This window comes from Rhododendron vialii, chromosome 1a (genome assembly GCF_030253575.1).
Source record: "Rhododendron vialii isolate Sample 1 chromosome 1a, ASM3025357v1".
NCBI lineage: Eukaryota > Viridiplantae > Streptophyta > Magnoliopsida > Ericales > Ericaceae > Rhododendron > Rhododendron vialii.
The window spans coordinates 3,824,425-3,848,216 of NC_080557.1; the positions used below are offsets into that span (position 1 = coordinate 3,824,425).

The 23,792-nt window shown below is 37.9% G+C and overlaps 1 protein-coding gene and 1 non-coding gene across 3 annotated transcripts; both read right to left on the bottom strand.

The window, feature by feature from the left end:
- Window positions 1–974: 974 nt before the first annotated feature.
- On the bottom strand, window positions 975–14,049 carry LOC131303941 (protein CTR9 homolog). 2 transcript variants are annotated; one of them, XM_058331012.1, is made up of 24 exons: window positions 13,780–14,049; window positions 12,976–13,042; window positions 12,631–12,825; window positions 11,706–11,806; window positions 11,273–11,326; window positions 10,946–11,066; window positions 10,781–10,840; window positions 10,189–10,403; window positions 9,934–10,018; window positions 9,267–9,367; window positions 9,034–9,126; window positions 8,331–8,399; window positions 7,857–7,949; window positions 7,450–7,716; window positions 6,354–6,434; window positions 6,112–6,270; window positions 5,773–5,868; window positions 4,705–4,806; window positions 4,522–4,629; window positions 4,196–4,420; window positions 2,797–3,063; window positions 2,649–2,720; window positions 2,079–2,402; window positions 975–1,396 (listed from the first exon to the last, which is right to left on the bottom strand). In XM_058331012.1, the coding sequence occupies exons 1-24, from the start codon at window positions 13,918–13,920 to the stop codon at window positions 1,208–1,210; spliced, it is 3,285 nt and encodes a 1,094-aa protein (XP_058186995.1). In that variant the 5' UTR covers window positions 13,921–14,049; the 3' UTR covers window positions 975–1,207. The 2 variants fall into 2 exon arrangements, with proteins under 2 accessions (XP_058186995.1, XP_058187002.1); XM_058331019.1 differs by lacking the exon at window positions 975–1,396 and having other exon boundaries at window positions 2,083–2,452; window positions 13,780–14,041.
- On the bottom strand, window positions 3,968–4,075 carry LOC131308768 (small nucleolar RNA snoR100). Its single transcript, XR_009194567.1, has one exon. It is a non-coding gene; the product is annotated as a small nucleolar RNA snoR100 (small nucleolar RNA).
- Window positions 14,050–23,792: the final 9,743 nt, after the last annotated feature.

The window sequence follows — 23,792 nt, forward strand, 5'->3', positions numbered from 1 at the left end:
TTGGTCATTGTGACTAGGACAAGGGGATATAATGGTCATTGGGAATGTAGCCAACCGAACCCAGGTGCAATCAGATTGACAGTGGCAGAAGGACTGTGGTTTTGGTTGTGATGGGTCAGGGTCTAGTCCATGGCAAGGCTATTAAAGGAGGTTGGTTCAGACTTCACCACCAGCCCTTTACAGACTTTTAACACAAACAAAAACTCATTTACCGTACTGTTTCAGACTGTCAGGTCAGTCTAAAAAAAAACTGACACAGAACATGAACCCCAGCCCCACAATTTTTAACTCTTTCCCAAAACGCCATCGTTCTCCCTCTGTGATATTCCCAACCTTTCCTCTCACCTTTCTTATGGGTCAAACTTTCATCTTAATGAGCCATTTCGGGGAATCGGGGACACTGTATCACCCTTTCCTGCAGTGCACCTTGTAGGGTACATTCAGACTGTCCACATCTTGGTAATTCATAGTTCAAATATGTTTGTTAACTCTTACCGATAAGAATTAATTTTAACCGGTAAGAGTATTTCAACAAATTTAAACCATGAATTGCCGAGATGAACGGTCTGAATGCGCGGCGCCCTACAAGATGCACTACAGAAAGCGCCCTACAGTGTCCCCAATTCGGACCACGCACAATAGAGCTAAAAATGCTCAGCATTTGCAAGGAGATTTACTAAATTCGCTTCTTTTGGGGGTTGTATTAATAGTTGCTTATTTCACCTCAGACATCTCTGGGATAGAGGAAAGCGGTGATATGGGCATTATACCGATGAATTTTAGCACCCTCCAACTTAATACAGCACTAACAATTTTCACGTATTCAACCAATATTCCTAGGAAGCAAGGAGAGACAAGGAACAATCATAAGAATGTGTAAAACACTTTTCATAACATGTGCTTCACAATATAACCTGTAAAATCGCACTATGGGTGATATTAGCAACAAATGGGGGGATCGAAAACAGCATCACTAAAAATAATGTAATTTTTTTACCGAGAACAAATGATACAAGATAAGACGAGAGCATATACATAAACAGTTCCATGCAAGAAAAGTAACCATGAAACAGATAATTAACTGAATCATTTCTACACAACAGCTATTAGCAAACCCTAATTTTACAGGCAAAGATACCTCCAAGCCTTGTATGCATGGAATAAGATTGTAATGGCTAACCTGCTAAATTAGTTCCTATGCATGTTTTCATTCGTCTTCATCAGCAGCAGCATCTGCATTAAGCTTGTCATCATCTCCCCCAATTTCACCATCACTTAATTGCATCTCAGCCAAAAGCTCTCCATTAGGACTGGATTGTGGCTGCCTCTGTTGAGGCTCATCGTCATCTGATTCTGACCAGGCATGCCTCCTTCGACTGATGTTGGAAGGTGCAGCCTTCACCCAGAAACAGACATCAAAGCATAGGTAAACAAAAAAAAATTCACTTTGAATATGTAAAAATATTGGTCAAGGCACACCTTTATGTCCTTACTAGGTAGTAACAAAACAATCCACCTGTTTTATAACGTATTTAGGCAAAATAAAATAAGGAATCAAAATATATAAAATAACAAACTAAAATGTATTAAGGGAACTTCTCTAGCTTTATCTGCAGGAAAAAAATGAAAAGAAAAAGGAATGCACTAGGATAGAAGGCGATTGCCAAAATCACTTCTCTAAATATTATACATTTCAAAAAAAAAAAACTTAATATTTTCCAATTTTTCAAAAAAAAAAAAAATCCAATGAGTTATTATGATTCATGAGAAAAGTTTTAATTGTTTCTTGAAAAAAACTTCGTATTTTCCACTTCTCATTTTGCGGACCGGATAAACATTTTAGGATGGAGGTATGAATATCTTGGATGGAAAATGATACCATAAAAAACCTAGGAGAAAAAGATGAGTGATGCCAGTTCGCTAGACAAACAATAGCATAGAACCTTTTCAGGTTAGTTCTCTTACTTGGAAAAACTTCTAGCTACAATAGCGTCCTCGACAAATTAGAATCGGAATGACCAAAATAAATATTCCAAGTATCTCCCAAAATATTATATAGGCAAGCAGAGAAAGATTACCACATCATCCTCAGCGTCAGAATCTTCAAGCCCAGCTGCTGCCAGTAGATCCTGGGCATTTTCTTCCCCTTCATCTTCTTGATCATTCATCGGATTAGAGGGATCCCTGTAATTCATGTTTCCATCTTCATCATCCAATTCTTCATGATCATCCACAATGTCAGCTTCGGCTTCGTTGGTCTCATAACGTGTCTTAGAGCCCTTGTCCCTCTTTCTTCTCTTTCCACCCTTTTTCCTCCTCTTCTCATTTTGCCCTCCCTCCTCATCTTCGAAGTGCGACCTATCCTTCCGCTTAGTCGCAGGACCGATACTCTTCCATTGTTCCTGGAGACAAAGCATATTTTATTTCCACAAAATTCAGAGACAAACCAGATCTGCACAAAGATGGAAGCATAATTATCTCCAAGCATATCACAAGTCAGACAAGATGCTGGTCAGTACCAGAAAAAAGAGATGAAGATATGCTGAAACAAATTAAGATAAACACAATACGAAGCGTTACAAACCGTAACAATACAATATAGAAGAGAATCATACACAAATAGAATACAAAACGTTAACAACCCTTACCTTTATGCGCTCTAAATTTTTCTCCTGTTGCATCACTTGCTTGAGTTCATCTTCTTGTTTCCTTCTATCCATCTGCTTCCCCATGAGTAGAATGAGTGAATGCATTAAGATGATAAAAGAACTATACTTCAAGTCAACACCAGCTAACCTGGAATTTCCTCTGTTCTTCAGCTTTTCGACGGGCTTCCTCTGCCAAAGAGACCTGGCGTGCAAGTTCTATTCTCTGCCTATTCTGCTGCTCGTCACGCTCAGCTGCCTCACAGTGAACTTTTGCAGCCTCGAGTAAGTGCTTGCAGTAATTAACATGGGTATCAATTTTCTTCTCATCAAACCCATGAAACTGAAGGTTTGAAGCTGAAGACAACTGACTGAATACTCTAACAGCATTCTTAAGCTCCGCCACAGTTGAACGCACCTATTACACCAGAATGATGAGAGATAGTGTCCGAGCGTCAACATAATTTAAAAAGATATCCAGCATTATAACTAGAAGTAGCACAGATAACCAAAAAAAAACTAAAACTAAAAAATGTACGACACTGATGATTCATGGTGCAACTAGAAGAAGTACAGACCACATAATGAGAATGAAGGAGTTAGCTACATAACACCTGCTATCTCACTACTCACTATAATAGCCATTACAAATCTATATGATGTTGGGAGGAGACTGATATCCGTTAATGAGGTCAGTTTCAGTTGGGTTACTCGTGTTACTAGTTATTCTTCTTTACATAAGCATCATTGAAATCCACTGGAGTGTTTCTATTAGAAAATCTGTTGTTTGTCAATGAAAAAGCCGTCACAATCTTTAAGGGATACTATGTAAAGAAGCTCAAAAGGATTAAGTTCATGGAATAAATGGCTGAAATATATGCATGCATGTGAGCAACTACAAAAACGATAAAACCGGAAGTATACACATTGTGAGATAGTAGAAGCAGCACCTCTTTGAATAAACCATTGAAAACCAATATGTTTTAGCTAACTAAACCAAGACATAACAAGACCAGTGACCGATCGACATGTCAACAGTTCAAGGAGAAAGAAAGGAGCCCATGTTCTCAGAATATTAGTATTAAGGACTAAGATGACCCTAATAGAAAGCAAATGAAGTTTTCCGAACAGCAACAATAATGCACCCATGAGATTCCCAATCAAGGGGGTATGGGCAGGAGAATACTAGAGACAGAGTCACAGACCCAATCTTTGGCAATATATGCACAAAGTATTTGACCTCAGAAAGCAATCCCCCAAACCCCGCCCCCCACCCCCCCAACACACCACATGTACCTCCAAAAATTGAGAAACTCTAGGAACGTCATGCCTTCGAACCATGCCCCCAAATCAAAGCCGGAAGGCATCAGAGAGGGTAGGCCTAGAGACCCGATTCAATTTTCGTGCTCATTACCTTGCTTTCTTCATTCAGAATCCAGATGCAAAGATGAGCTTTTCCGAAAAATAACAATTATCAGAGTTCCATGGTTCAAGTACCACTAGATGAAATACAAAGAAAACTGTAAGGAAAGGTTTTCATCATTGGTAACCTCATCCACAGTCCTTTTCTGCTTTTGCAATGTCGATGCTGAGAACTTTTGCATTGCAACACCAGCATCAAATTTCAATGTGTAATTTGAAGGTGCCAAGTGAATAGCTCTTAGTAATGTCTTTTTGCAGTCTTGCCATTGTTCAGCTTCATAATGAGTACGAGCTAGGTAGAGAAGAACTTGACTGTCCGTATTATAGTAAAACTTCCGCAAACAATTTTGATACTGCAAATAAGGAAATGCCACCAACAAGTGCATTGAGTTAAATGTTTGAAAAGTGAAAAGATATTTAAATGTATCAAATAAGAAGCCATTCTGTACAGAACCATTTTCACAGCTAATGGAAAATCGCCATGAGCAAAATGCATATGAGCCACATTTATCCGCACATCTGGCATCTCGTAAAAGATGCTTCCACTAGCAGCTTGTTGGACCTTAAACACAGGAATAAGATGTGAGGGATACAAAAATAGTTTGATCATCGCCCAAAATGAAAGCAACTCAGCTACCTGTGTAAAAAGATCCTTTGAAACATCAAATTGACCTTTTTCTGCCAAGACCACTCCAGCACCATTGGCAGCATAAAGATTCGCTTTATGTTCACTCAGAACCTGCAAGCAATAGGATTAGTACAGTTCATTCCCGATCACAATGACATTTATCAGGACGTAAGAAATCTCGTATTCGAAGAGAAAATAATCAGAGATCCTTCAGAGGACACCCAAATGAGCATCACTAAACTAGAGGGAACTTTAAGTCACATGTCTACCAAAAGTATTGATACATGTATACCATAGGCAGACAAGCATAATGCACAAAAGCCAACAATCGCTCAACACCGCCTCTTCTAATCGTATATTTAGGATGGAGGACCCAAGACACTGCTAAATGGTCGTCTTCCTTTTATTGATTTTCTATTGTAAAATAGTATATGTGAAGTTATACAGAGCAACTTTGGAAAAACATGCTTTATGGATTATCATATAGCAGACTTAATCACAAAACATGATCACTAGGTGCATGATCAACCAAGTATGTAGGACACGTGTCACTTACAGTCTAGTTCCAGTAAGAGCCCAAGCCCATTGCAAATGAACGCATTTTTGTTCTATGTCTCCAGGCTACCCCTATTGAGCAGCCCATCACAATGGAAGCAAAAAAATGGTCATTGTGTCTCATTTCCTCCAATTTCATGATCTTTTAGCCCTTTTTCTCAAAATTTCCTTCAATGACCAGAATCATAAATACTTCCACCTTGAATAACAACAATAACAATACCTGTGTAATCTCCAACCAAGGGTATGGGTGGGGAAGAACTAGATAACCTTTGGCAATAATGCACTAAGTGGCTGCTCTCAGAAAATTTTATCATCAGGATACAGGCCCCCTATACCTTCAAAAATTTAGGAACTCAAGAGACATGATGCCATAGAACCATGCCCCCAAATCAAAGCAGGAAGGCATCTGAGAGGGCAGCATATTACATCATGTAGCTTTCTAAAGAAAAGCTTTAAGAGCAAAAGGCGCTAATGTAAAAGTCACAGAATCAGATTTTGAAGTTGAGAGGAATACAATACTTTTGTGTACAATTCCTTGGCTTTTTCTAGATGAGTGGCCTCCAACTTAGGAGCTCTTTTCTCCGAGCGGACTGCTGCAAAGTAGTTCCAGTTTCCCTAACAACGACAAAGCAAGTAGATAAGCTACTGATATTTTTAGGTTACCTCAATACCAAAGATTTAACATTGAGGTAATAACAAAATAACTGAAACCACCATCGTGACGGTAGATGATTTTGACACTTAAGTACAATGCCTCCAGGTACAGACAACATGCAGTATGAAAAGGTCTATCACCAAACTTAAGCTAAAGCTGGTTTAAGAAACAGAAGATGAGGGCAATCTGAACAATTTATTCACCAGACAGAGAGTAGCATAAGAATCTTTTCCGTCACTTGCGTCCTTAGCAGCCTTGAAGGTATCTTTTGCCTTAACCCAGTCATCATTTTTCAGCTCTAAGTCACCAAGCATCAGTAATGCATTTGGGCACTTATCATCCACCTTCAGAGCATCAGCAATCTACAAAAGGAAAAACCAACATTGATAAACCTTTTATATGAAAATAGAGTAGCTGATAAGATAGCAAGAAAAGCAATAACAACCAGCTCAAGGCTTATATGGACATTATTTCGAGCCTTCGCAATTGCGGCAAGCCTCAGATAAGCATCAATATAATCCGGATACTGCAAAAATGAACACAGGTTAGACAAATTGGCAAATAGGGAAGTACTCACAAGGCATCAGACAAAAATTGAGAAAAATATCGAAAACACTTATGCAAAGTGATGTTTGCAACTAAATTTCTCAAAAGTTGATGATCTTCAATCATAAAGTCAAGCATGGACTTGTAAACGCCCCCTCGCCTACCCCACTAATACCTAATTAGAGACAAATATCCGTAACTGCAGATAACCTCCTCAAATCAGCATTAGGACCACATACAGTTACAGGTCAAATAGCTATCTCAACATAAACGCCAATGAAAGAACCTAAACCATATAACAGTACAGAAACAAAAGAGTCCAGGTAAGGCAGCTGAAGGACAATAGGATGGCTGGAAACAAGAAGATAACCCTGGCGTCGGGTCCCAAGTAGGGAACTGCTTCATTGATTAAACTTTTTCAAAAAAAAATCTCCAAATGGTTGGGTATTGTTAAAGCATCCAACTCAAACTCAATTGGCAATGAGTGGAGAGGCCGCCCAAGCTCATATACTAGATTTGGAGGCTATAGTTAACTAATGTGGGACAAGCTCTAACACTCCCCCGCACGTGCAACCCCTGACCCGTACATGGAGAGATAAACAATAGATCCATAACATAGGGATCACAACAAACAATGAAACAAGGTGCACCTAAGGCAGAAACAAGGCAATCAATTAAGAATCTTGTCCAGATGCCTCCGAAAACCTAGTTTTGACACCATGTTAAAGCATCCAACTCAAAACCAATTGACAATAAGTGGAGAGGTCGCTGGTTATAATTAACCAATGTGGGACAAGCTCCAACAGGTATCTAGGATTCCAAGCAACGTTGAGCTCAAATTCACCATTAGGCCAAAAATAAGAGCAAGAGAAGTAAAGATGCACGCAAAAATGGCAGAATAAATTAAATGAAAGTGCTATGATAACTCCAAGTTTCGTTACTATTGTGATTAGCAAAGCTCGGGTGGATAATTGTATAACAAAAAACAAGTGTACCTTGAACAAGATCAACCGGTATAAAATGCTCGCGCTTTCAGCTTTATTTAACTGCTCGAATACCCTAGCCAGGTTAAATAATACTGAGATTTTGTTCCATGGTACTTCCATGGTAAAACCATCTTCCTCAAGTCGATGGAAAATTTGTGTGTCCTTGTACTGATAGATGGATGCACTGGCATCAATGGGATAGGGTGGTGATTTATCCTCAGTGAGGGTGCACCAAATGCCATCACCTAGAGCCTCCCAGTAAGTTTGTTCAGCCAGCTGAAATTGAGGATAACATCAAAGATGATTAGAAATGTAGCACTAAACCCATTATTTGTATGGAAGGGTAAGAGTAACAAAACAGATCATTTTACTTTCAAGGAAGTTAAGAAAAAGCTCAAGACAAATATAATTCAAACCTCAAAATCTCCTCTTTCAAATTGTAGGACTCCAATATTGTTGAGCAACTCTACTGGTACTTCTTCATGGCCCTTTTCCAAAAGTCCACGGGCCTGTAACAACATCCAAAAGGGGAAAGGAAAAAAATTACATGGAAACCAAGCGGTATGGTTATGTAATCATTTAAAGTAAGACGATGATTCAAGCATGATTGTTTAAGTATTTGCCAGTGAACAGATGGTCATGGCCTCCCAAGATTTGCATTCCACAAACAGATATTCAACTGTACAATGTACTGTTAAACATTTTCGGGGATTTCTGAAAGCAGCACTAGATAATGGTTGTGATTCAAAGTGCCCATCTGACCCACAAACCCACCCCCCCCCCCCCCCCCCCCCCCCCCCCCCCCCCCAGTAAAACAGATCAAAACTCTAGTTATATAGAACAATAGAAAATCTACAACTCAGAAAAGAATAAAAAGCAAATGCCCATACTGTTTTGAAGGCTTCTAAAGCTGCACCTGCATCAGTTGAAATCAGCAATTCTCCAAGATCCAGAAATGCCTGCATTAAGGTGAGAAGAGTGAAAGAATGCAAAATGTTTCGCCCAGTAATGTACTTGACAAGTATGGAAATCTCCAAGGACAAAAAGTCAAAAGTAGATAAGGCCAAAATGATTTGCGTAGAGTATGAGTAGAGGAAATTGTGCTATCACTATTGTACAGCAGGGAAAAATGCCAGAAATTAACAGAGTGAATGTGGATTAAATATGTCACATAGTAATAAAAATGTAAACAAAAATTGCATCGCTTGAAGAATTGGAACATTAGCAACATCATCAAAGATATAATCAAAGAATGACCTACAACCGAATGATGTAGAAGAATGAACGTTCCCCATCGTCAATGTGTCTCATTTGAAAGAATCTTGTACATCCATGTTCAACTGCACCTCTTTTGGTGGGAAACAGAAGAAAAATGCTTTGTTCTCCAAACTAAAGCAGAATTTGTATAAAAACTCATCAATTGTAGGCTATAGTTAATACTAATATTCTTATTAGTAAGCTGAATACAGTTCCTCATGCATCCACACAAGAGACATAATTTACCTCTTAATCACTCAAATAGAACATGTATTTGCAATTAACATCTTAACAAGGAATTAAAGCATAGAAGAACTAAACAACAAAATAACTAACCTGTGGATCACGTGGATCAATCTTAGTAGCTTTCTTGAGGAACTCATGGGCCTTCTCTGTCTGCCCAAGCTGAATGTAAATGTGCCCAAGAGCCTACAAGAAGGAAAAATACAATTCAGTCATTGCCAACATATTGCCATCTATTCATAAAGATGCCATAAAATCAGAAACAGACAAAAAGGATAAAAAATTTAAGCAAGAACTGCCAACATAGTTGCTGTCATTATACTTACTTTCAATGTCTCACAGTTATCAGGGTAAACCTCCAAGACCTTTTCAAAGTTCCCAAGAGAACTTTTAAAATCTCCCAGTTTCAATTGCACTTGTCCCAAACCTGTACCAGAGTAACCAAATGTGTAGAATGAAAAGGTAGATGAGAGAGGATGGATCAACCGAAAATACTCAAAACAGACATGAAGTCCACAGAATCAATTCCAAATGATGCACACAGTAAGGTATCTTCAGTAATATCATGGTTACTTCTTATGATATAGATCACGCACTCTTTGAGTGGTGCTTCATAACAAATGAATCCCTCTGGCAAGCTGTTAAATGGACTTTCTTAAGACATACATTAACCACTGATTCAAACGCATTTGACCTCTATACCACATGTTCCAAAATCATTATAATGCACTAAAATACACATTTCAGTCCTTTCATTTTTTTGTAAACCAAAAATATGTTAAAAACATGAAGATCCATAGGTGATAACACATCTAGTAGATTCTGGGAAGTCAAAAGACCTAAACTAACTGTAACTTGAGTAACATCAAACATTGATAAGGATAGGCCAATACCCCCACGGAAGCTTGGAAAGAAAGAGAATACAGGAAAAAGGACAGTAGAAGAAAAACAGCAAGATGTAACAATGAAACAAGCATCAGAAAATCTACAGACCATAATAAGGTAATACAAACTCCTGAGGCTTATTGCTTTCCTTTACAGACGCCATGTAGTAGAGTCCCGCTTTTTCATAGTCCCCCTGCAGTCGAGAAATAACATTATTTGTTCCATTAGGAGCATTACAACAATGGGAGAATTGCAGGGGGGAGGGTTGGGCTGCAGATTTGTATGCGCAAACAAAAAATGTTCTAAGAATCAGTTAAAAAATTGGTAACTAAACTGTAAAGAGAAAAGAATACAGTGACATACCTTGCTATGGTACGACCGAGCCAAATTATAGTAAGAATGTGACTTGGTTGGCCCATGATTAGTTATTGCAAGTGCAGTTTCGGTTAGTTGCTCAACTAGAAAATGTTGACCAGTGAAGAAGAAGTGGTTCGCCAGATAATTCAGTGACATTGCACAGTAAGGGTAAATCTCGAACGCTCTTTGCATATTTTCCATTCCTCTCCTAATATCACCAGCTGCATAGACAATTGAATCAATCAAGTAAAAGGAACAAGGTAGCATTGAACTCATTGAAAAACAAAAACCAAACCCCAAAACAATTTTGCTGCAGGGCTTATATTTGTTGTTCAGTTTACTTTCCGCACTAAGGGTCTTCGTGTAATTCGATCATATCGTTTTAAACAAATATATGAGGTGAAAGGGCAGATAAGGTTCCCAAAAGCCTATTTTTGTCTGTCTTCCTCCTTTTTTCCACTTCTTCTCTTCACATTTTGCTATTCAACTAGTTTAAATAGCAACGAACTAATAGGTATATATACATCAATACATGTGAGAATTTTTACATGATCTATGCACTATGTATGTAAGCACTATTGTACATGGAGCAGCTGACCTTCGTTTGTATGCAAATCCAAAATTCCAAGTGCCACAAGAGCTTCAACATTTTCTGGGTCTAGCTACAGTTATTAAATTTAACATAATCTGTTATCAACATCAGCCCAAACTTGCAACAGAAAGATGACACTCATTGACAAACTAAGCTGTATGCACTATTGACTTGCCTGCAACACTCGGTGAAAGGCTTGCTTTGCCTTCTCAAATTGACCCAACTTGTAACGACAGAGACCGATGCCAAGTCTTACAGCTCCGGGACATTGCGGATAGACTTGCAAGGCCCTCTTGAAAAAGAATATTATAAGTAAACAGCAACACAAAAAATAAGCCCAAAAAGGATACCATACCCACAGAACAACAATATTCGGATATTCCATGGGAGAAAGAGTTTCTCACAACTGAAACTAAAATAAACTCGGAGATGTAAAGCAACAAGCTAAGAAACTCCGCATAGCAGCCAAGGTCCGATTAATGTGGTTAACTAACAAACCTTGTACAACTCCAGTGAATCAGTATATCGACCACGGTTAAATTGAACACATGCCTGCAAAATATCTAAGGCTAGTCAATTTCTGTAAAATCAAAACATTTGCATGCAATCAGAAAAATATAAGAGCAAAAGATATTTTGAAGTTGAATTTCCATACATGTGCAAAATACTTAGCAAAAAGAAAAATTGGAGAATAGGCTATGTTGAATCACCTTAATCTGAAATCGTGTCTACCCAAGGAAATATTCAAAGCACTATACATTAAAGGAAACTACCTACATCAAAAGTGAAGATTTCCATTTTTACTAGATACTATCACTATGTCACCACAGGACATCATATTGCAAATTTCAGGGGAAATACAAACCAATTATCTGCACTGCCTAATGAAGATATTTTCCATAATCTGCCTATACAGGAAGATAATGACTACCTGACCAAGAAGTGCAGAAACATTATCGCGATCGCCATCCAACACAATCTTGAATGCATTAAATGCCTGTTCTACATCACCCTTAGCCAATAAAAGCTGACCTGTATCCAGAATCAGTTAGAAGTGTGAGATCTCCTCAGTCTGTGATCCGTAAACACGAAGTTCTACACTGCGCAGAACGAATTGTAACACTGTCACTCCATAGTCAAATGAAAGCAGGACAAAACAAACAACACCTGCTGATGAGAGAAAATCCAGTAACATGAAACTAATTGACATGTAAATAAATAAACAATGAATATCAGTTTAGATCCTTCAGAGCTATCATTGCACCTGCTAGGAAAAAGCCCAATCTTATATGTGACAATAGTATTGAATATGTTTATGGTTACTGGTATGGAAGAATAGACCCAACAAGATATACAAGTTTTTGTCTTGTGCATTAAATTAGCTGTGAAAGTGGAAGCTGAGCCCCATGGTTTCGTCAGGAGTGCACACCAAGACAGAAAATCAGCTATTAGATATTTAATCCTAAAAAAATTATGTCTTTTTGACACGTACGGCCGTTTGATATTCTTAGCTGTCCATTTTCCTCACTTCTCGTGGTCTCTCCTCTGTGTTACCACAATAGCAACCCTCTTAGTGAAACCAATATCTCGCATTTAATGAAAATCTTCATACATTTACCCTTGGCAATCGTCTGGCTAATGCACACAGTATTACAGTAATGAACGCCAATTTCAACAACTTAAATAGCAATTCTGGATTCCCAACCGACCGAATTCAAAATAATTCATCTTCGGATTTCATATCCACAAGTTATCGATCTCCATTACATATGCAGTCCACCGTAATAAATGCACATATCGAATATGAATATCCGTCAACTAGTTGTCAATAAATAAAGCAGCCAGACGATGCTCACCTTTTCCGACCCAAGTAGAAGGTTCATGCATGTCAATTCTTGATGCTTTGTTGTAGTACTGTGTTGCCATGATAAAATGCTCTTCCTTTTCTCTTTGTTTTGTCTCGATTTTTCCAAGGTAACTATAATAAGCCCCTAAAGCATTTAGGATGGCAATCCTCTCGTATCTCACATCCGCGTAATATTCATCGATTTCTTCAGCACAAGAAACCAAAATCAGAACATTCACGTAATACCCAAAAAAGGAGACATTTTCTAATCTTGCCCATCAACAGCTAAAACAATACATAACGAGTACAGTAAACAGAATGACAAGACATGGAGAGGAACAAAACAAATAAATACCAGGACTAGATCCTTCCTCCAGAATTTGGCGGAATTGCTCAATTTTGCCTTGCTTGAAGTACTCCCTCTGCATCAACACCAGTAACAAAACCCACTACAAAGCTAAGAGAAGCCGATTTTTTTCAAACCAACGTACTGCTTGGACAGTCAATGGACTAAAATACTTGACACACAGACGACTAACAAGCAGTACAAAATTAACAGTCCAAAGTACCAATAATTAGAAAAAAACCACAATCTAAGTATGAATAAGTGGCTGCAAACAAGCCGACTCAAATACCGTTTTGTTCAAGCTTGGATAGAAAACTTAACGAGCTTAAAAAGCATGTTCCGGCCCACCTTGTTTACCAATCGCCAGCTGTTGGTTTATGAGGCCTAACCTAAGTCACATAATGCGCCGGTGAGGGCGCAAGCGTGAAACTGACTTTCAAAAATATCCCAAGGACCCAAGCTACTAAAATTGCGAGGAATTGAGAGCACGAGTGCATGGCAATGATGGATTGAGAGTGCGAACGAAAGGGTTCTACTAAAGAATTATGTGCTAAAGTCCTAACCTAAGTCACATAACACCCGTGCGGGAGCCGAACCATGAAAGCGTACTTGAGTTGCGAGAGAGAGGATTGAGAACCCGAGCGCAGAGCCAAGATTGAGAGCGTGACCGGGTGACCTATGTGATTAAGGTTCTAAACCCATAACAACTCTATGCACATTGAACAAATTCAAAACTGAGACTCTTCGGAATACAAATACATTCGAGTGGCGTAATTCTGTACATGGGTGAGTATCCAGAGTGGAATAACTAACCGCGATGATAAGCCAGAGATCGAGGGGTGCTTGTTCGGCCTTGAGAATGTCGAGTATATCAGAGGCGTCTCTGGGGAGCTGGTCGAGGACGACCCTAACCTCCTCTTCGGAGTTCTGCACCGGAATATACACGCTCGCCATTGGATCTCCGGCGTCGATTTCCGGCCGATATCTCGAGATTCTCTTAGAAAACAAACCCAAATTCTGAAACTCCAGCGGCCCAAAGTCTTCCGAAAAAAACTGAACGCAAGTAACCGCCGGAGGAGTATCTGGACCCAGAAATGATACTGGTACAGATTTATGTCTGTACTAGTGCGTACAAACATCTTTTTGGACATGTTTTGGATCACAAAAAAATGATCGGAGCCGCTCATTTTGTTTAAAATACTTTGTTTATGGTACTTACAAAAAATAAACTCAATCCGACACCGGTAAGAGCATTTACAAAACATTCAACTTTGTTACAGAATTCATGCCTAAATTCTAAAGCAAAGTTGGATGTTTTGTAAATATCCTTACCGGTACCAGATTGAGTTTATTTTTTGCAAGGATTATAAACAAAGTATTTTAAACAAAATGAGCGATTCCGATCATTTTTTTGAGACCCAAAAGAGATCCAAAAAGCCATTTGTACTCGCTGGTACAGATTTAGCACCACTCCATCTGGACCTCCGCTGTGGGGGTGCTGTATTTATAGTGGTCTGTTTCCAGGGTGGAATTCATCTAATTTTGCGTATTTGTGAAAAGAACCTCCGATTTTTTGGTAATTCTGGTTTTGTCCGGGGAAAGAGGGGGAACCGTGTTATTACTCATTAGTTTAAGAGTTTTTTTGTTTTTATCCCATAAACTATTCATATTTTGTCTACTTTGTTCCTAAACTAATAATTTGGTGAATTTATCCTCTCAAGTTTTTGATTGATTCTTATTTCTTTAAAGATTGTTAACATTTTGGACAAAAAACCTATCACGTGCCTACCACATGCGATCAGAACCCATATGAAAGGGGCAAAAATGTCAATCCACCCTTCACACAGATATACACATTTTTCCTTGTGGGTATATTCCGTGAATGAGGGAATGACTTTTTTGTCCCATTCATTTGGGTTTTGATAAGCACGTGACAGGTTTTCGTCTAAAATGTTAACTACCATTAACGATTGGACGAAATAGGAATCAATCAGAAACTTAAGGGGATAAATTCGTTAAATCAATAGTTTACGGACGAAGTAGACAAAATGTGGATAGTTTATGGGAGAAAAAAAAAAACTTAATGTGGGAACATCTTTAAAGGTTTTGAAATACACTAAATTCTATTTAAACCTCAATTTTATAATTCTGTTAAACTTGTTATATTAAACTTCGTGAGAGAGAGAGAGAGAGAGAGAGAGAGAGAGAGAGAGAGAGAGAGAGAGAAAAAAAATTGATAGCACGAACGCCTAGCTAGGATTGAGAGCGGGAGCGAAAAATTCCAATAAAGTATCATGTAACTACGTATGTTATCCTTCTCCAACTTTGTTCTTGGGAAAAAATAAGAAAATAGTTGAAAACTTGATATAGTGAGAGGCAAATGGATAGTTTGAGAGCACTTGAAGTATGTATAAATAAAAAGAGAGGAAAACAAAGGGAGCCTCAAGTTTTGAGTTGCATAAGGGTCCTTGGAGAAGAATAATTTGGCTCGACAGATGTTAACATAAAAAATAAAAACTTCAAATTGAGTCCGAATGGTAAATATCATTTAAATATTCTATCAGTTTAATTAGAACTTATTCGTATTTTTATGTTAACAAATAATATTTGTTACTATTTGATAAATTTTGTATCTTGAGCGACATAATATTATTTTTTCTCAATTAAATTGACAGTTGCTTCCAACTTAAGCAATAAGCATGAATCGAGTAGTGTAGGGATTGAATTAACGAAAAGTACTGGCACTTGATCAATTCAATACTGATATTTCCAAAACTCAAGGGATAAGGGTGAAAATAGCCTTTTCAAAAAACAATAAACATAAATAATTAGAAATCACGGGCACCCGCAGGAACGACGTCGCATTCCACTTTCTTCTCCAAAAACCCTTGCAGTACGTCACGGCAGAGCTCGTTGCATCTCCGACTGTGTTCTCGCAGAAGCAATGGGCATTAAAATGGTAATCTCGAATACGCAATTCCCGCTCTGAAATTTTACGATATGTATCTAATTTACAGATATACACTTGTACTGCTCTCCCATCGTTCTTTCTAGGGTTTTGCATTGGCAACCCAATGCCGGAAACACAATCAACAGCCAGATCCTGAACGAAATTTCTCGGTGCGCCGAAAGCATCAACAGGGTGAAGGAAGGAAGGTGGAAAGCTACTCTCACTTTTTACAAGCTCGTGCTTAGAGGTACTTGTCCCCGTCCCCTCTTTTTTCGAATGAGTTGCACATAATCTTGCTTAGGCATAATAAAGTACACAAACACGCTTGATGTTTATGGGTTTTGTTGTAACAATTACTTGAAAGAATAATCTATAAGGCCTAGTTTCCCAAAAGTGCTAAAAGTACCAAGTATTTTGTGAAGGAAAAAAAAAAAAACCCTTTAAGAACTTTTAGCACTTTTGGGAAACTAGGCCTTAGATGATTCTTTCGAGTAATTATTACAGCCCGATTGAGGTTTGGTGAGAAAAGAAAAGAAAAGAAAGGAGAATCTCACTAATTTGGATAAAATAGCTAGGTGGGAAATTACGAGGAATGTGTGTAATGCAAGGTTTATTTTGTTTCTCACCTTTTTCTCACAACAAATGGTGAGATTTGGCGAGAATTCATAACCATCTCATTTCTGATGAAATCACCCAATCCAAAGGGGCTATTAGAACAAGCATGAGAAGCTGAATTTCATGCTCTATTTCTTCGAATCTTCGATGGAAGTACTTTTGAGTGTAGGTTTTTGCGTACACGTGTGTATGTTGGATGTGTATTGGGTTGCAATTTGTATGCAAGTTTTGGATTAATTGATAGGCGTGTAGATGAATTTCGTCATCTATATAGTCAAAGGAAGAACACGTAGTTGTTTGTATGTGGTTACAAACTTACAATACATTTATATTGGTTACACATCGAATTTATTTGCAATTTTTCGAATAGTTGTTAGAATAAGCTTCTCCAGCTGAATTTCATTACATGTCTTCAAATGAAATACTTTTAAATTATGTGCGTGTGTATACAGAAAAGAAAATTGTTGATCGTTTATTGGGGTTCATTTATATGCGAGTTTTGATGAATTGTCAGACCAAGCATTAGCAGCTGAATTTCCTGCTTGATTGATCGTGTTTTAATCAGCTAATAAATGTATAGGACCAGTTTAGTTTATTTCCTTCCTTGGTACTCCTCTTGCAAAATTCTGAAATAAAATGAAAAAAAGGACACTTTTATTCTATCATCTTTGAGTTTATTAGCATTCTGAGTTTGTTTCTATTCAGTTTTTGTGTTCAATGAAAGACATGAGCATGACTCTATGGGGTTGTTTCAGTAAAGATAGCTTCTCCATGATCATGCTTAAAGCCTTTTGGGACTCACAGTTGGCTAAAATGCGAGGAAAAACTTATCACTAGTTGAAAGTAGGTAATCCTATGAGCTTGTGATTTTACCTGTGGTTATACTGATACTCTGATACATAGGTTTTTAGCTCCGAAGTTACTAACGGTGATATATACTGGTTTTTTTAGTGTAATTTTATTCACCCAACTGGTTTCAGTAATTTGGTTCTGACATGTACCGGTTAGTGATTGATTTCGCTATGTTGCCCACGAGGACCTCATATGCTCAGAGCTCTCTCTCTCTCTCTCTCTCTCTTTAACAGATAGGATTTTCAATCGGCTAATAAAAAAAAACCCAAATCGATTTGGGTGTTAGGGTTTTTTGAGTAAAAGTCTAAAATACCCCTCTTTTCGGCGCAAAAAATATTGGGTAATGTTAGGTTAGCATTTTTCCATCCAACCAATGGGTTTTCTGTTTGATACATGGATTGAAAACTTGAATTGGCCTTAGTAAGTATGCAATTGGTAGTACAAGGGTAAGTGTGTGCAATTGGTAATTTAAGGATGAAGTAAACAAAATTTGAAGGGTCTGGCTAAATACAACTGTGAATTTGCTACATGTAGCTAATTCATAAGGAGGAATCCAAAATTGTTATTTTATGAATTGGCTACATGTAACAAATTCGTAGTTGTATTTAGCAGCACCCAATTTGAATAGTTTAAGGAGCAAGTATATATTTTACCCTAAATTGAACATGTATCAAAATGTGTAGCAAAAGCATGCATTGAAATTGAACAACCAATTTGACGTACTCCTTTGTTTTCCATAAACTTGGGCGTAGAGAAAGCAGTGAAAGGAAAATCATAACACAGTCATGTTTGTTAATGAACTAAGATATTCTGGAGTAGTTCGAGGCGAGGCTCGATAATAAGTGCCTATTTAAGCTCAACTTGTTACAAGCTTAAGTCAAAGTTTGTTCACTATATAAACTAGCTGAGCTTGAGAAAGCCGAACCTTGGCTTATTTGTAGCTACGTCAAACACTTAAAAAAAATCCTCCTTTATACGGACCTCTCACTATCTCACAAGAATTCTTCTAAGTGATCATCAATGTGGACTCTGCAGTTATAACCACATTGATGATCAAAGGTTATTTAAAATGTAGAAAAACAAGACTCCTTTGTCCAAAAAAAAAAATAATTCATCTTAATTTACCAAATAAAAAATCATCTTTAATGAACTCATTTAACATTTTTAAACATGGACGGAGGGATATAGATGTGTTCGAAATTGTTTGACATGCGTAGATTCCATAGGTATTATGTCTGATCCAGGTGTATCGAACGATTCTGAATATCACACATCTGTGCCCAAAGGTGTCTTTCCCCTCCCCGTGTCTATAGTACTTACTTTTTCTTTTTCTTTTTTTAATGGGTGTCTCCTTATGCCTCATTGCAATGAAATTTAGTTTGCTAAATGTCAAAAAATTCCGTAATCATATAAGCTCTTTTGAGTAAAATTGTAAGCAAAGGTATACTAAAGCATACTTCATCAAAACGATGGTTTTCAGTTTTCTTAGGCGGTTGAATGAAGAAATAAAACCAAGACAATTGGCCAAATAGTTATGTAGTACGTAGTAACTCTTAGCACCATGAAGTTACGAGTTCAAATACCGTGGACAGAAGTTTGATATCCATTGCAGTTGGTTGTGGTCGAATTAGAGCCTCCTATGGTTTGACCAAATATACTGAAGAGCCATTTCAATTAGGTAAGGATCATCATCGGGCCGGGCCAGCTCAGCTTGCCAAGTCACTATCCAAGTCCGCCTACGGATTTGGCTTAGTGGGCTTTTATTTTTTCGCGGGCCGGGTTATCTCTGAAAACTTAAAGCCCAAGCCCACCCACAGGCTTAGCCCAATCATTTGGCCGAGGATCGGGTGGGTCGGCATTTGGGCAAACCAATTCACAACGGTCAGAATTCAAAAATTGCTTCAAAAGTGGGGGTTTTTTTTTTACATGCACACACTGTTTGTATATGGACAGTTTTAAAACTCCCCAAGTTAGTTTCTTAGGCCCCGTTCCAGAATACCTTCTTAAAAAATAAGTACTTATTTCACATTTTCAAACTAAAAAATAATGTAAATGAAAAATAATTTTTCAATTTTTTTTGCACCTTATTAAAGATCTCAATGAGATCTATCAAACAAGATCCATAGTTATAGAAAAATTATTTGCATAAGCACATGATTTTTGAGCTTGAAATTGCATTCTTAAAAAATAAGTGCTTATTTATCGTTATGGAACGGAGCCTTAGTCCCAAATGGATAGACAACTTGAAAACAATAAATTATTTTTTTCAAAAAACAAGGAGATTTTTCGGGCTTGGAGCGAGCGGGTCTCGGGGCGGTTTGAGTAAAAATTTATAAGCCCAAGCCCGGTCCATAAAACTTCGGCCTGGGCTAGCCCGCCCGTTGGAAGGGCTCGGGCCGGGTGGGCTTGGAGCGGGTCGCGGGCCTTCGGACTAAATGATGACCATTAAATAAGGTAAATGATATTGACACTTTAAAAATTGATGCAGACACTACAAAACCAGCGTAATCCCAAAGCTACTTTTCTTTGTTTTCTTAGAGTGCCTCAATTAATTTTTGGAGTGCCAATATATCATTTTCCTTCAATATGCATTGTAAAATGTCCAATATACCCCTTGCACCCTTCTTCCATCCGTAAAAAGTGGTCATCAAACAGGGTAATAAAGTAAAGTTCAGCCACTATAAATTCAGCACTTCACTTCGCAGAAATTAGGGCATTGCTCGAGAATGAGGCACAGCAGAGAGGATTTGGGGAGTTTTCCTGAGGGTGGTTGCCCCTCTCTGCAAATCGCCTATGATATCTCCCTCCCAAATCAACAACCCTCCTCCTCCATCTCTCTCTCTCTCTCTCTCTCTCTCTCTCTCTCTAATACTGTGTGTGTGTGTGTGTTTGTGATGGTGGTGGCGGCGAATCTGATGAAGCTCATGGATTTCTTGGTGTCGGGTAAATTACGATTCGCCAGTCATTGCTCCACGAATCCAGAAACCAAGCAGAACCAAAACAATGTTTCGCAAGAGGCTGCGATGATGATGATGATTAAGGTTGCGTTCTTTTGAACTTAACTTAAAAGGGAAAATGATGGCCAATGACGTGTTTTACTTAAACTTATCTTGTTTCCTTTAGCGGAACGGAGCCCGTTCCTGAATAATTACTCCTTCTTTCCCATAAGAGGCTGTGATGATGATTAAGATCTCCAGAGCATCAGAGTCGGGCTTTGGGAACCCGACCCGTTTCTTGGCGGGGCAACCCGGTTCATCCGTGGTTGCAGCCATGGCGGAGTTGGCGTTCTCGGCCTCGTCGCATGCAGATCTGAGCCTCCCCCTTTCTTCCCCATCATCTTCTCTATACCTATATGTACATTTCTGTGTGAAAGATATCTCTTGGAATTCTCTCAAATTGGGGAATTGAAAGGGAAATGATTTTCACTTTTTTTTAATTTATATTTATAAATCCACCCTATTTTTGTAAAGAAGGTTTGTGTGTGTGTGTCTATTTTGTCCACTAAAAAAAGATAAAAGTTTTTTTATTTATTAAAAGTATATTTTAAAATATGGTTGGTTGATAACTACTTCCACCTAAAACGTCTTTCTTTTTATTTCCATTATCCTCTGAATTATTTCCAAAATTAGTTGTAAGTTTTTACTTCTTGCATTTTTTCTAGTTGAGGCGAAAAGTAAAAAGCACTAACAACAAATATACAATTTTTTTTACCAAAAAGATAAATAATTCATATAGTCTTTTGTTTATCTTCTTTGAATTTTATTTTCTAAGAATTCTACATATCCTACAAATGAAAAGAAAAAGAAAATTCTTTGATTAACGTATGGTGCAGAAGCAAGAGAGCCACACTGCCATGAAAATTGCCAAAAGATTTCGAATAAACATGCTAAGGGTGGCTTTATCGATGTTATCTACTAAATAAAAGGCATTGAGTCATTGACAGCGGAACAATACATTTTTTTTTCTTTCTGAAAAACAAACAATTGAAAGCCTCTAATTATTTCAGCTGGACAGACATGTTTCTTCTTCAATGAAACATGTTTTTTTTAATAAAATGAGCTGTTTTTTTTTTTTTTAAATGGAGACAACTTGGTTATTATATTGAACATGCGTAAAAAATGTGTAGGGGTATTCAATTAACAGTACAGTTGTAATATTGTGTATTTCATCAAAAGTCTCTTTTGGAAGATAAAATTGGGATATTCAATTAACAGTGCAGTTGTTTAATAAAATGAGGTCGTTTTTAGTTTTTTTTTTTTTAAGCTTTTGATAATATTTTTGTACTTTTTAAGACTATTTTGGTAAGATGGATGATCAATTTAAGAAATATAAAGTGAAGTTCAATAAAAAGGTCCACGAGCTTGTAGTCTAATGACACTTTCCTCAATTTTTCATATGAAATAATGAAATGTGAGGGTTCGATTTTTGCCAGGAGCGCTAATGTTTGGTGTGATGGTTGACATCTTTTGGGTTTGGCCGATCCGTATGCCGTTTAGTGGTACCCTTAGAAATGGACTAGACATCTATTGCGCTTGCAAGAAAAAGTTGAATAAAAGTGATAACAAAAAAAAAAAAACATAGCACACAGTAAATTTAAGAAGCAAGGGTGAAAAAGGAAACCCTTTCAATTGAGACAGGATCTTCTGTGCCGAAAACCATTGTACCTTTGTTCCGAGAGATTTTTCGGTTGTTAAATTTAAAACATAAGAAAAAATCACACAATCCGATGGCTAAAAACCTATCGACACAGTGGCACATCGGCTTTTGGAACTGTCGGACAGAGGAGATCGAACCGCCTTTCAACGGGGACGAAAAGCGTAAAAATAGATCGGAGCAAGGGTTATGATATAAGAGTTATTATCCAATAATCACTCTTGGAATTCTTCCTTATTCCTTCTTGCAATGAAATTTAGTTTGCTAAATGTCAAAATATTCTGTAATCATATAAGCTCTTTTGAGTAAAATTGTAAGCAAAGGTACACTAAAGCATACTTCATCAAAACGAAAATTTGGTTTTTAGTTTTCTAAGGCGGTTGAATGAAGAAATAAAATCAAAGACAGTTGGCCAAATGGTTATGTAGTAAGTAACTCTTAGAGCAAATTTACCAGCGTTGCTAAACAAGAGAAAAAAGCTACTTTAGCTAATTAAGGAGAGAAATTTGCCCCTGCAGCAGAAGAGGTAAACTACAGGCTAGAATTCCTCCCTCTACAGTCGTTAGCTACTTTTACCTCACAACTGTTTACACTCAATCAATACTTTATCAATTTTTTTTCTTCTCTTGCCCAACCGTTTGGCTACAGTTGGTTGGTGGAAAATGATAAAAATAAAAGGATAAAGGAAAATATTGAAAAAAATGTATATTTAAATTGATGTTAGATAAAATAGATAGTATTAATGTAATTGTGAAAAAAAAAGTTGATAGCTAAACTAAATTTGTGAACTATTCACAAGATAATTTACTTAAATACTGGTGTACTTGCTCTTAGCACTACGAAGTCACGAGTTCAAATACCTTGGACAGAAGTTTGATACCCATTGTGGAATTGGAGCCTCCTATGGTTTGACCAAAAATACCGAAAAGCCAATTCAATTACCAAAAAAACAGAGAGCTCATTTCCTCATCAGTCACTTTGTAGCACTAAAATGTCCAACATACCCCTCCCCCTTGCACCCTTCTTCAATCCGTAAATAAGGGGTCATCAAACAGGGTAATAAAGTAAAGTTTCAGCCACTATAAGTACAGCACTTCAGATCGCAAAGATTAGGGTAAAATGCTCGAGAATGAGGCACAGCAGAGAGGATTTGGGGATTTTTCCTGAGGGTGGTTGCCCCTCTCTGCAAATCGCCCATGATTTCTCCCTCCCAAATCAACAACCCTCCTCTCTCTCTCTCTCTCTCTCTCTCTCTCTCTAATACTGTGTGTGTGTGTGTGTGTGGGTGTGTTTGTGGTGGTGGTGGCGGCGAATCTGATGAAGCTGATGGATTTCTTGGTGTCGGGTAAATTACGATTCGCCAGTCATCGCTCCACGAATCCAGAAACCAAGCAGAACCAAAACAATGTTTCATTAGAGGCTGCGATGATGATGATGATGATGCTTAAGGCTGCATTCTTTTGAACTTAACTTAAACTTATCTTGTTTCCTTTACCGGAACGGGGCCTGAATAATTACTCTTTGGGAAATTGAAACACGTCCTGGCCGTCATTTTCCCTTACTCCTTCTTTCCCATAAGAGGCTGTGATGATGATTAAGATCTCCAGAGCATTTTAGAGTCGGGCTTTGAGAACCCGACCCGTTTCTTGGCGGGGCAACCCGGTTCTTCTGTGGTTGCAGCCATGGCGGAGTTTGTGTTCTCGGCCTCATCTCATACAGATCTGAGCCTCCCCCTTTCTTCTCCACCATTTTGATA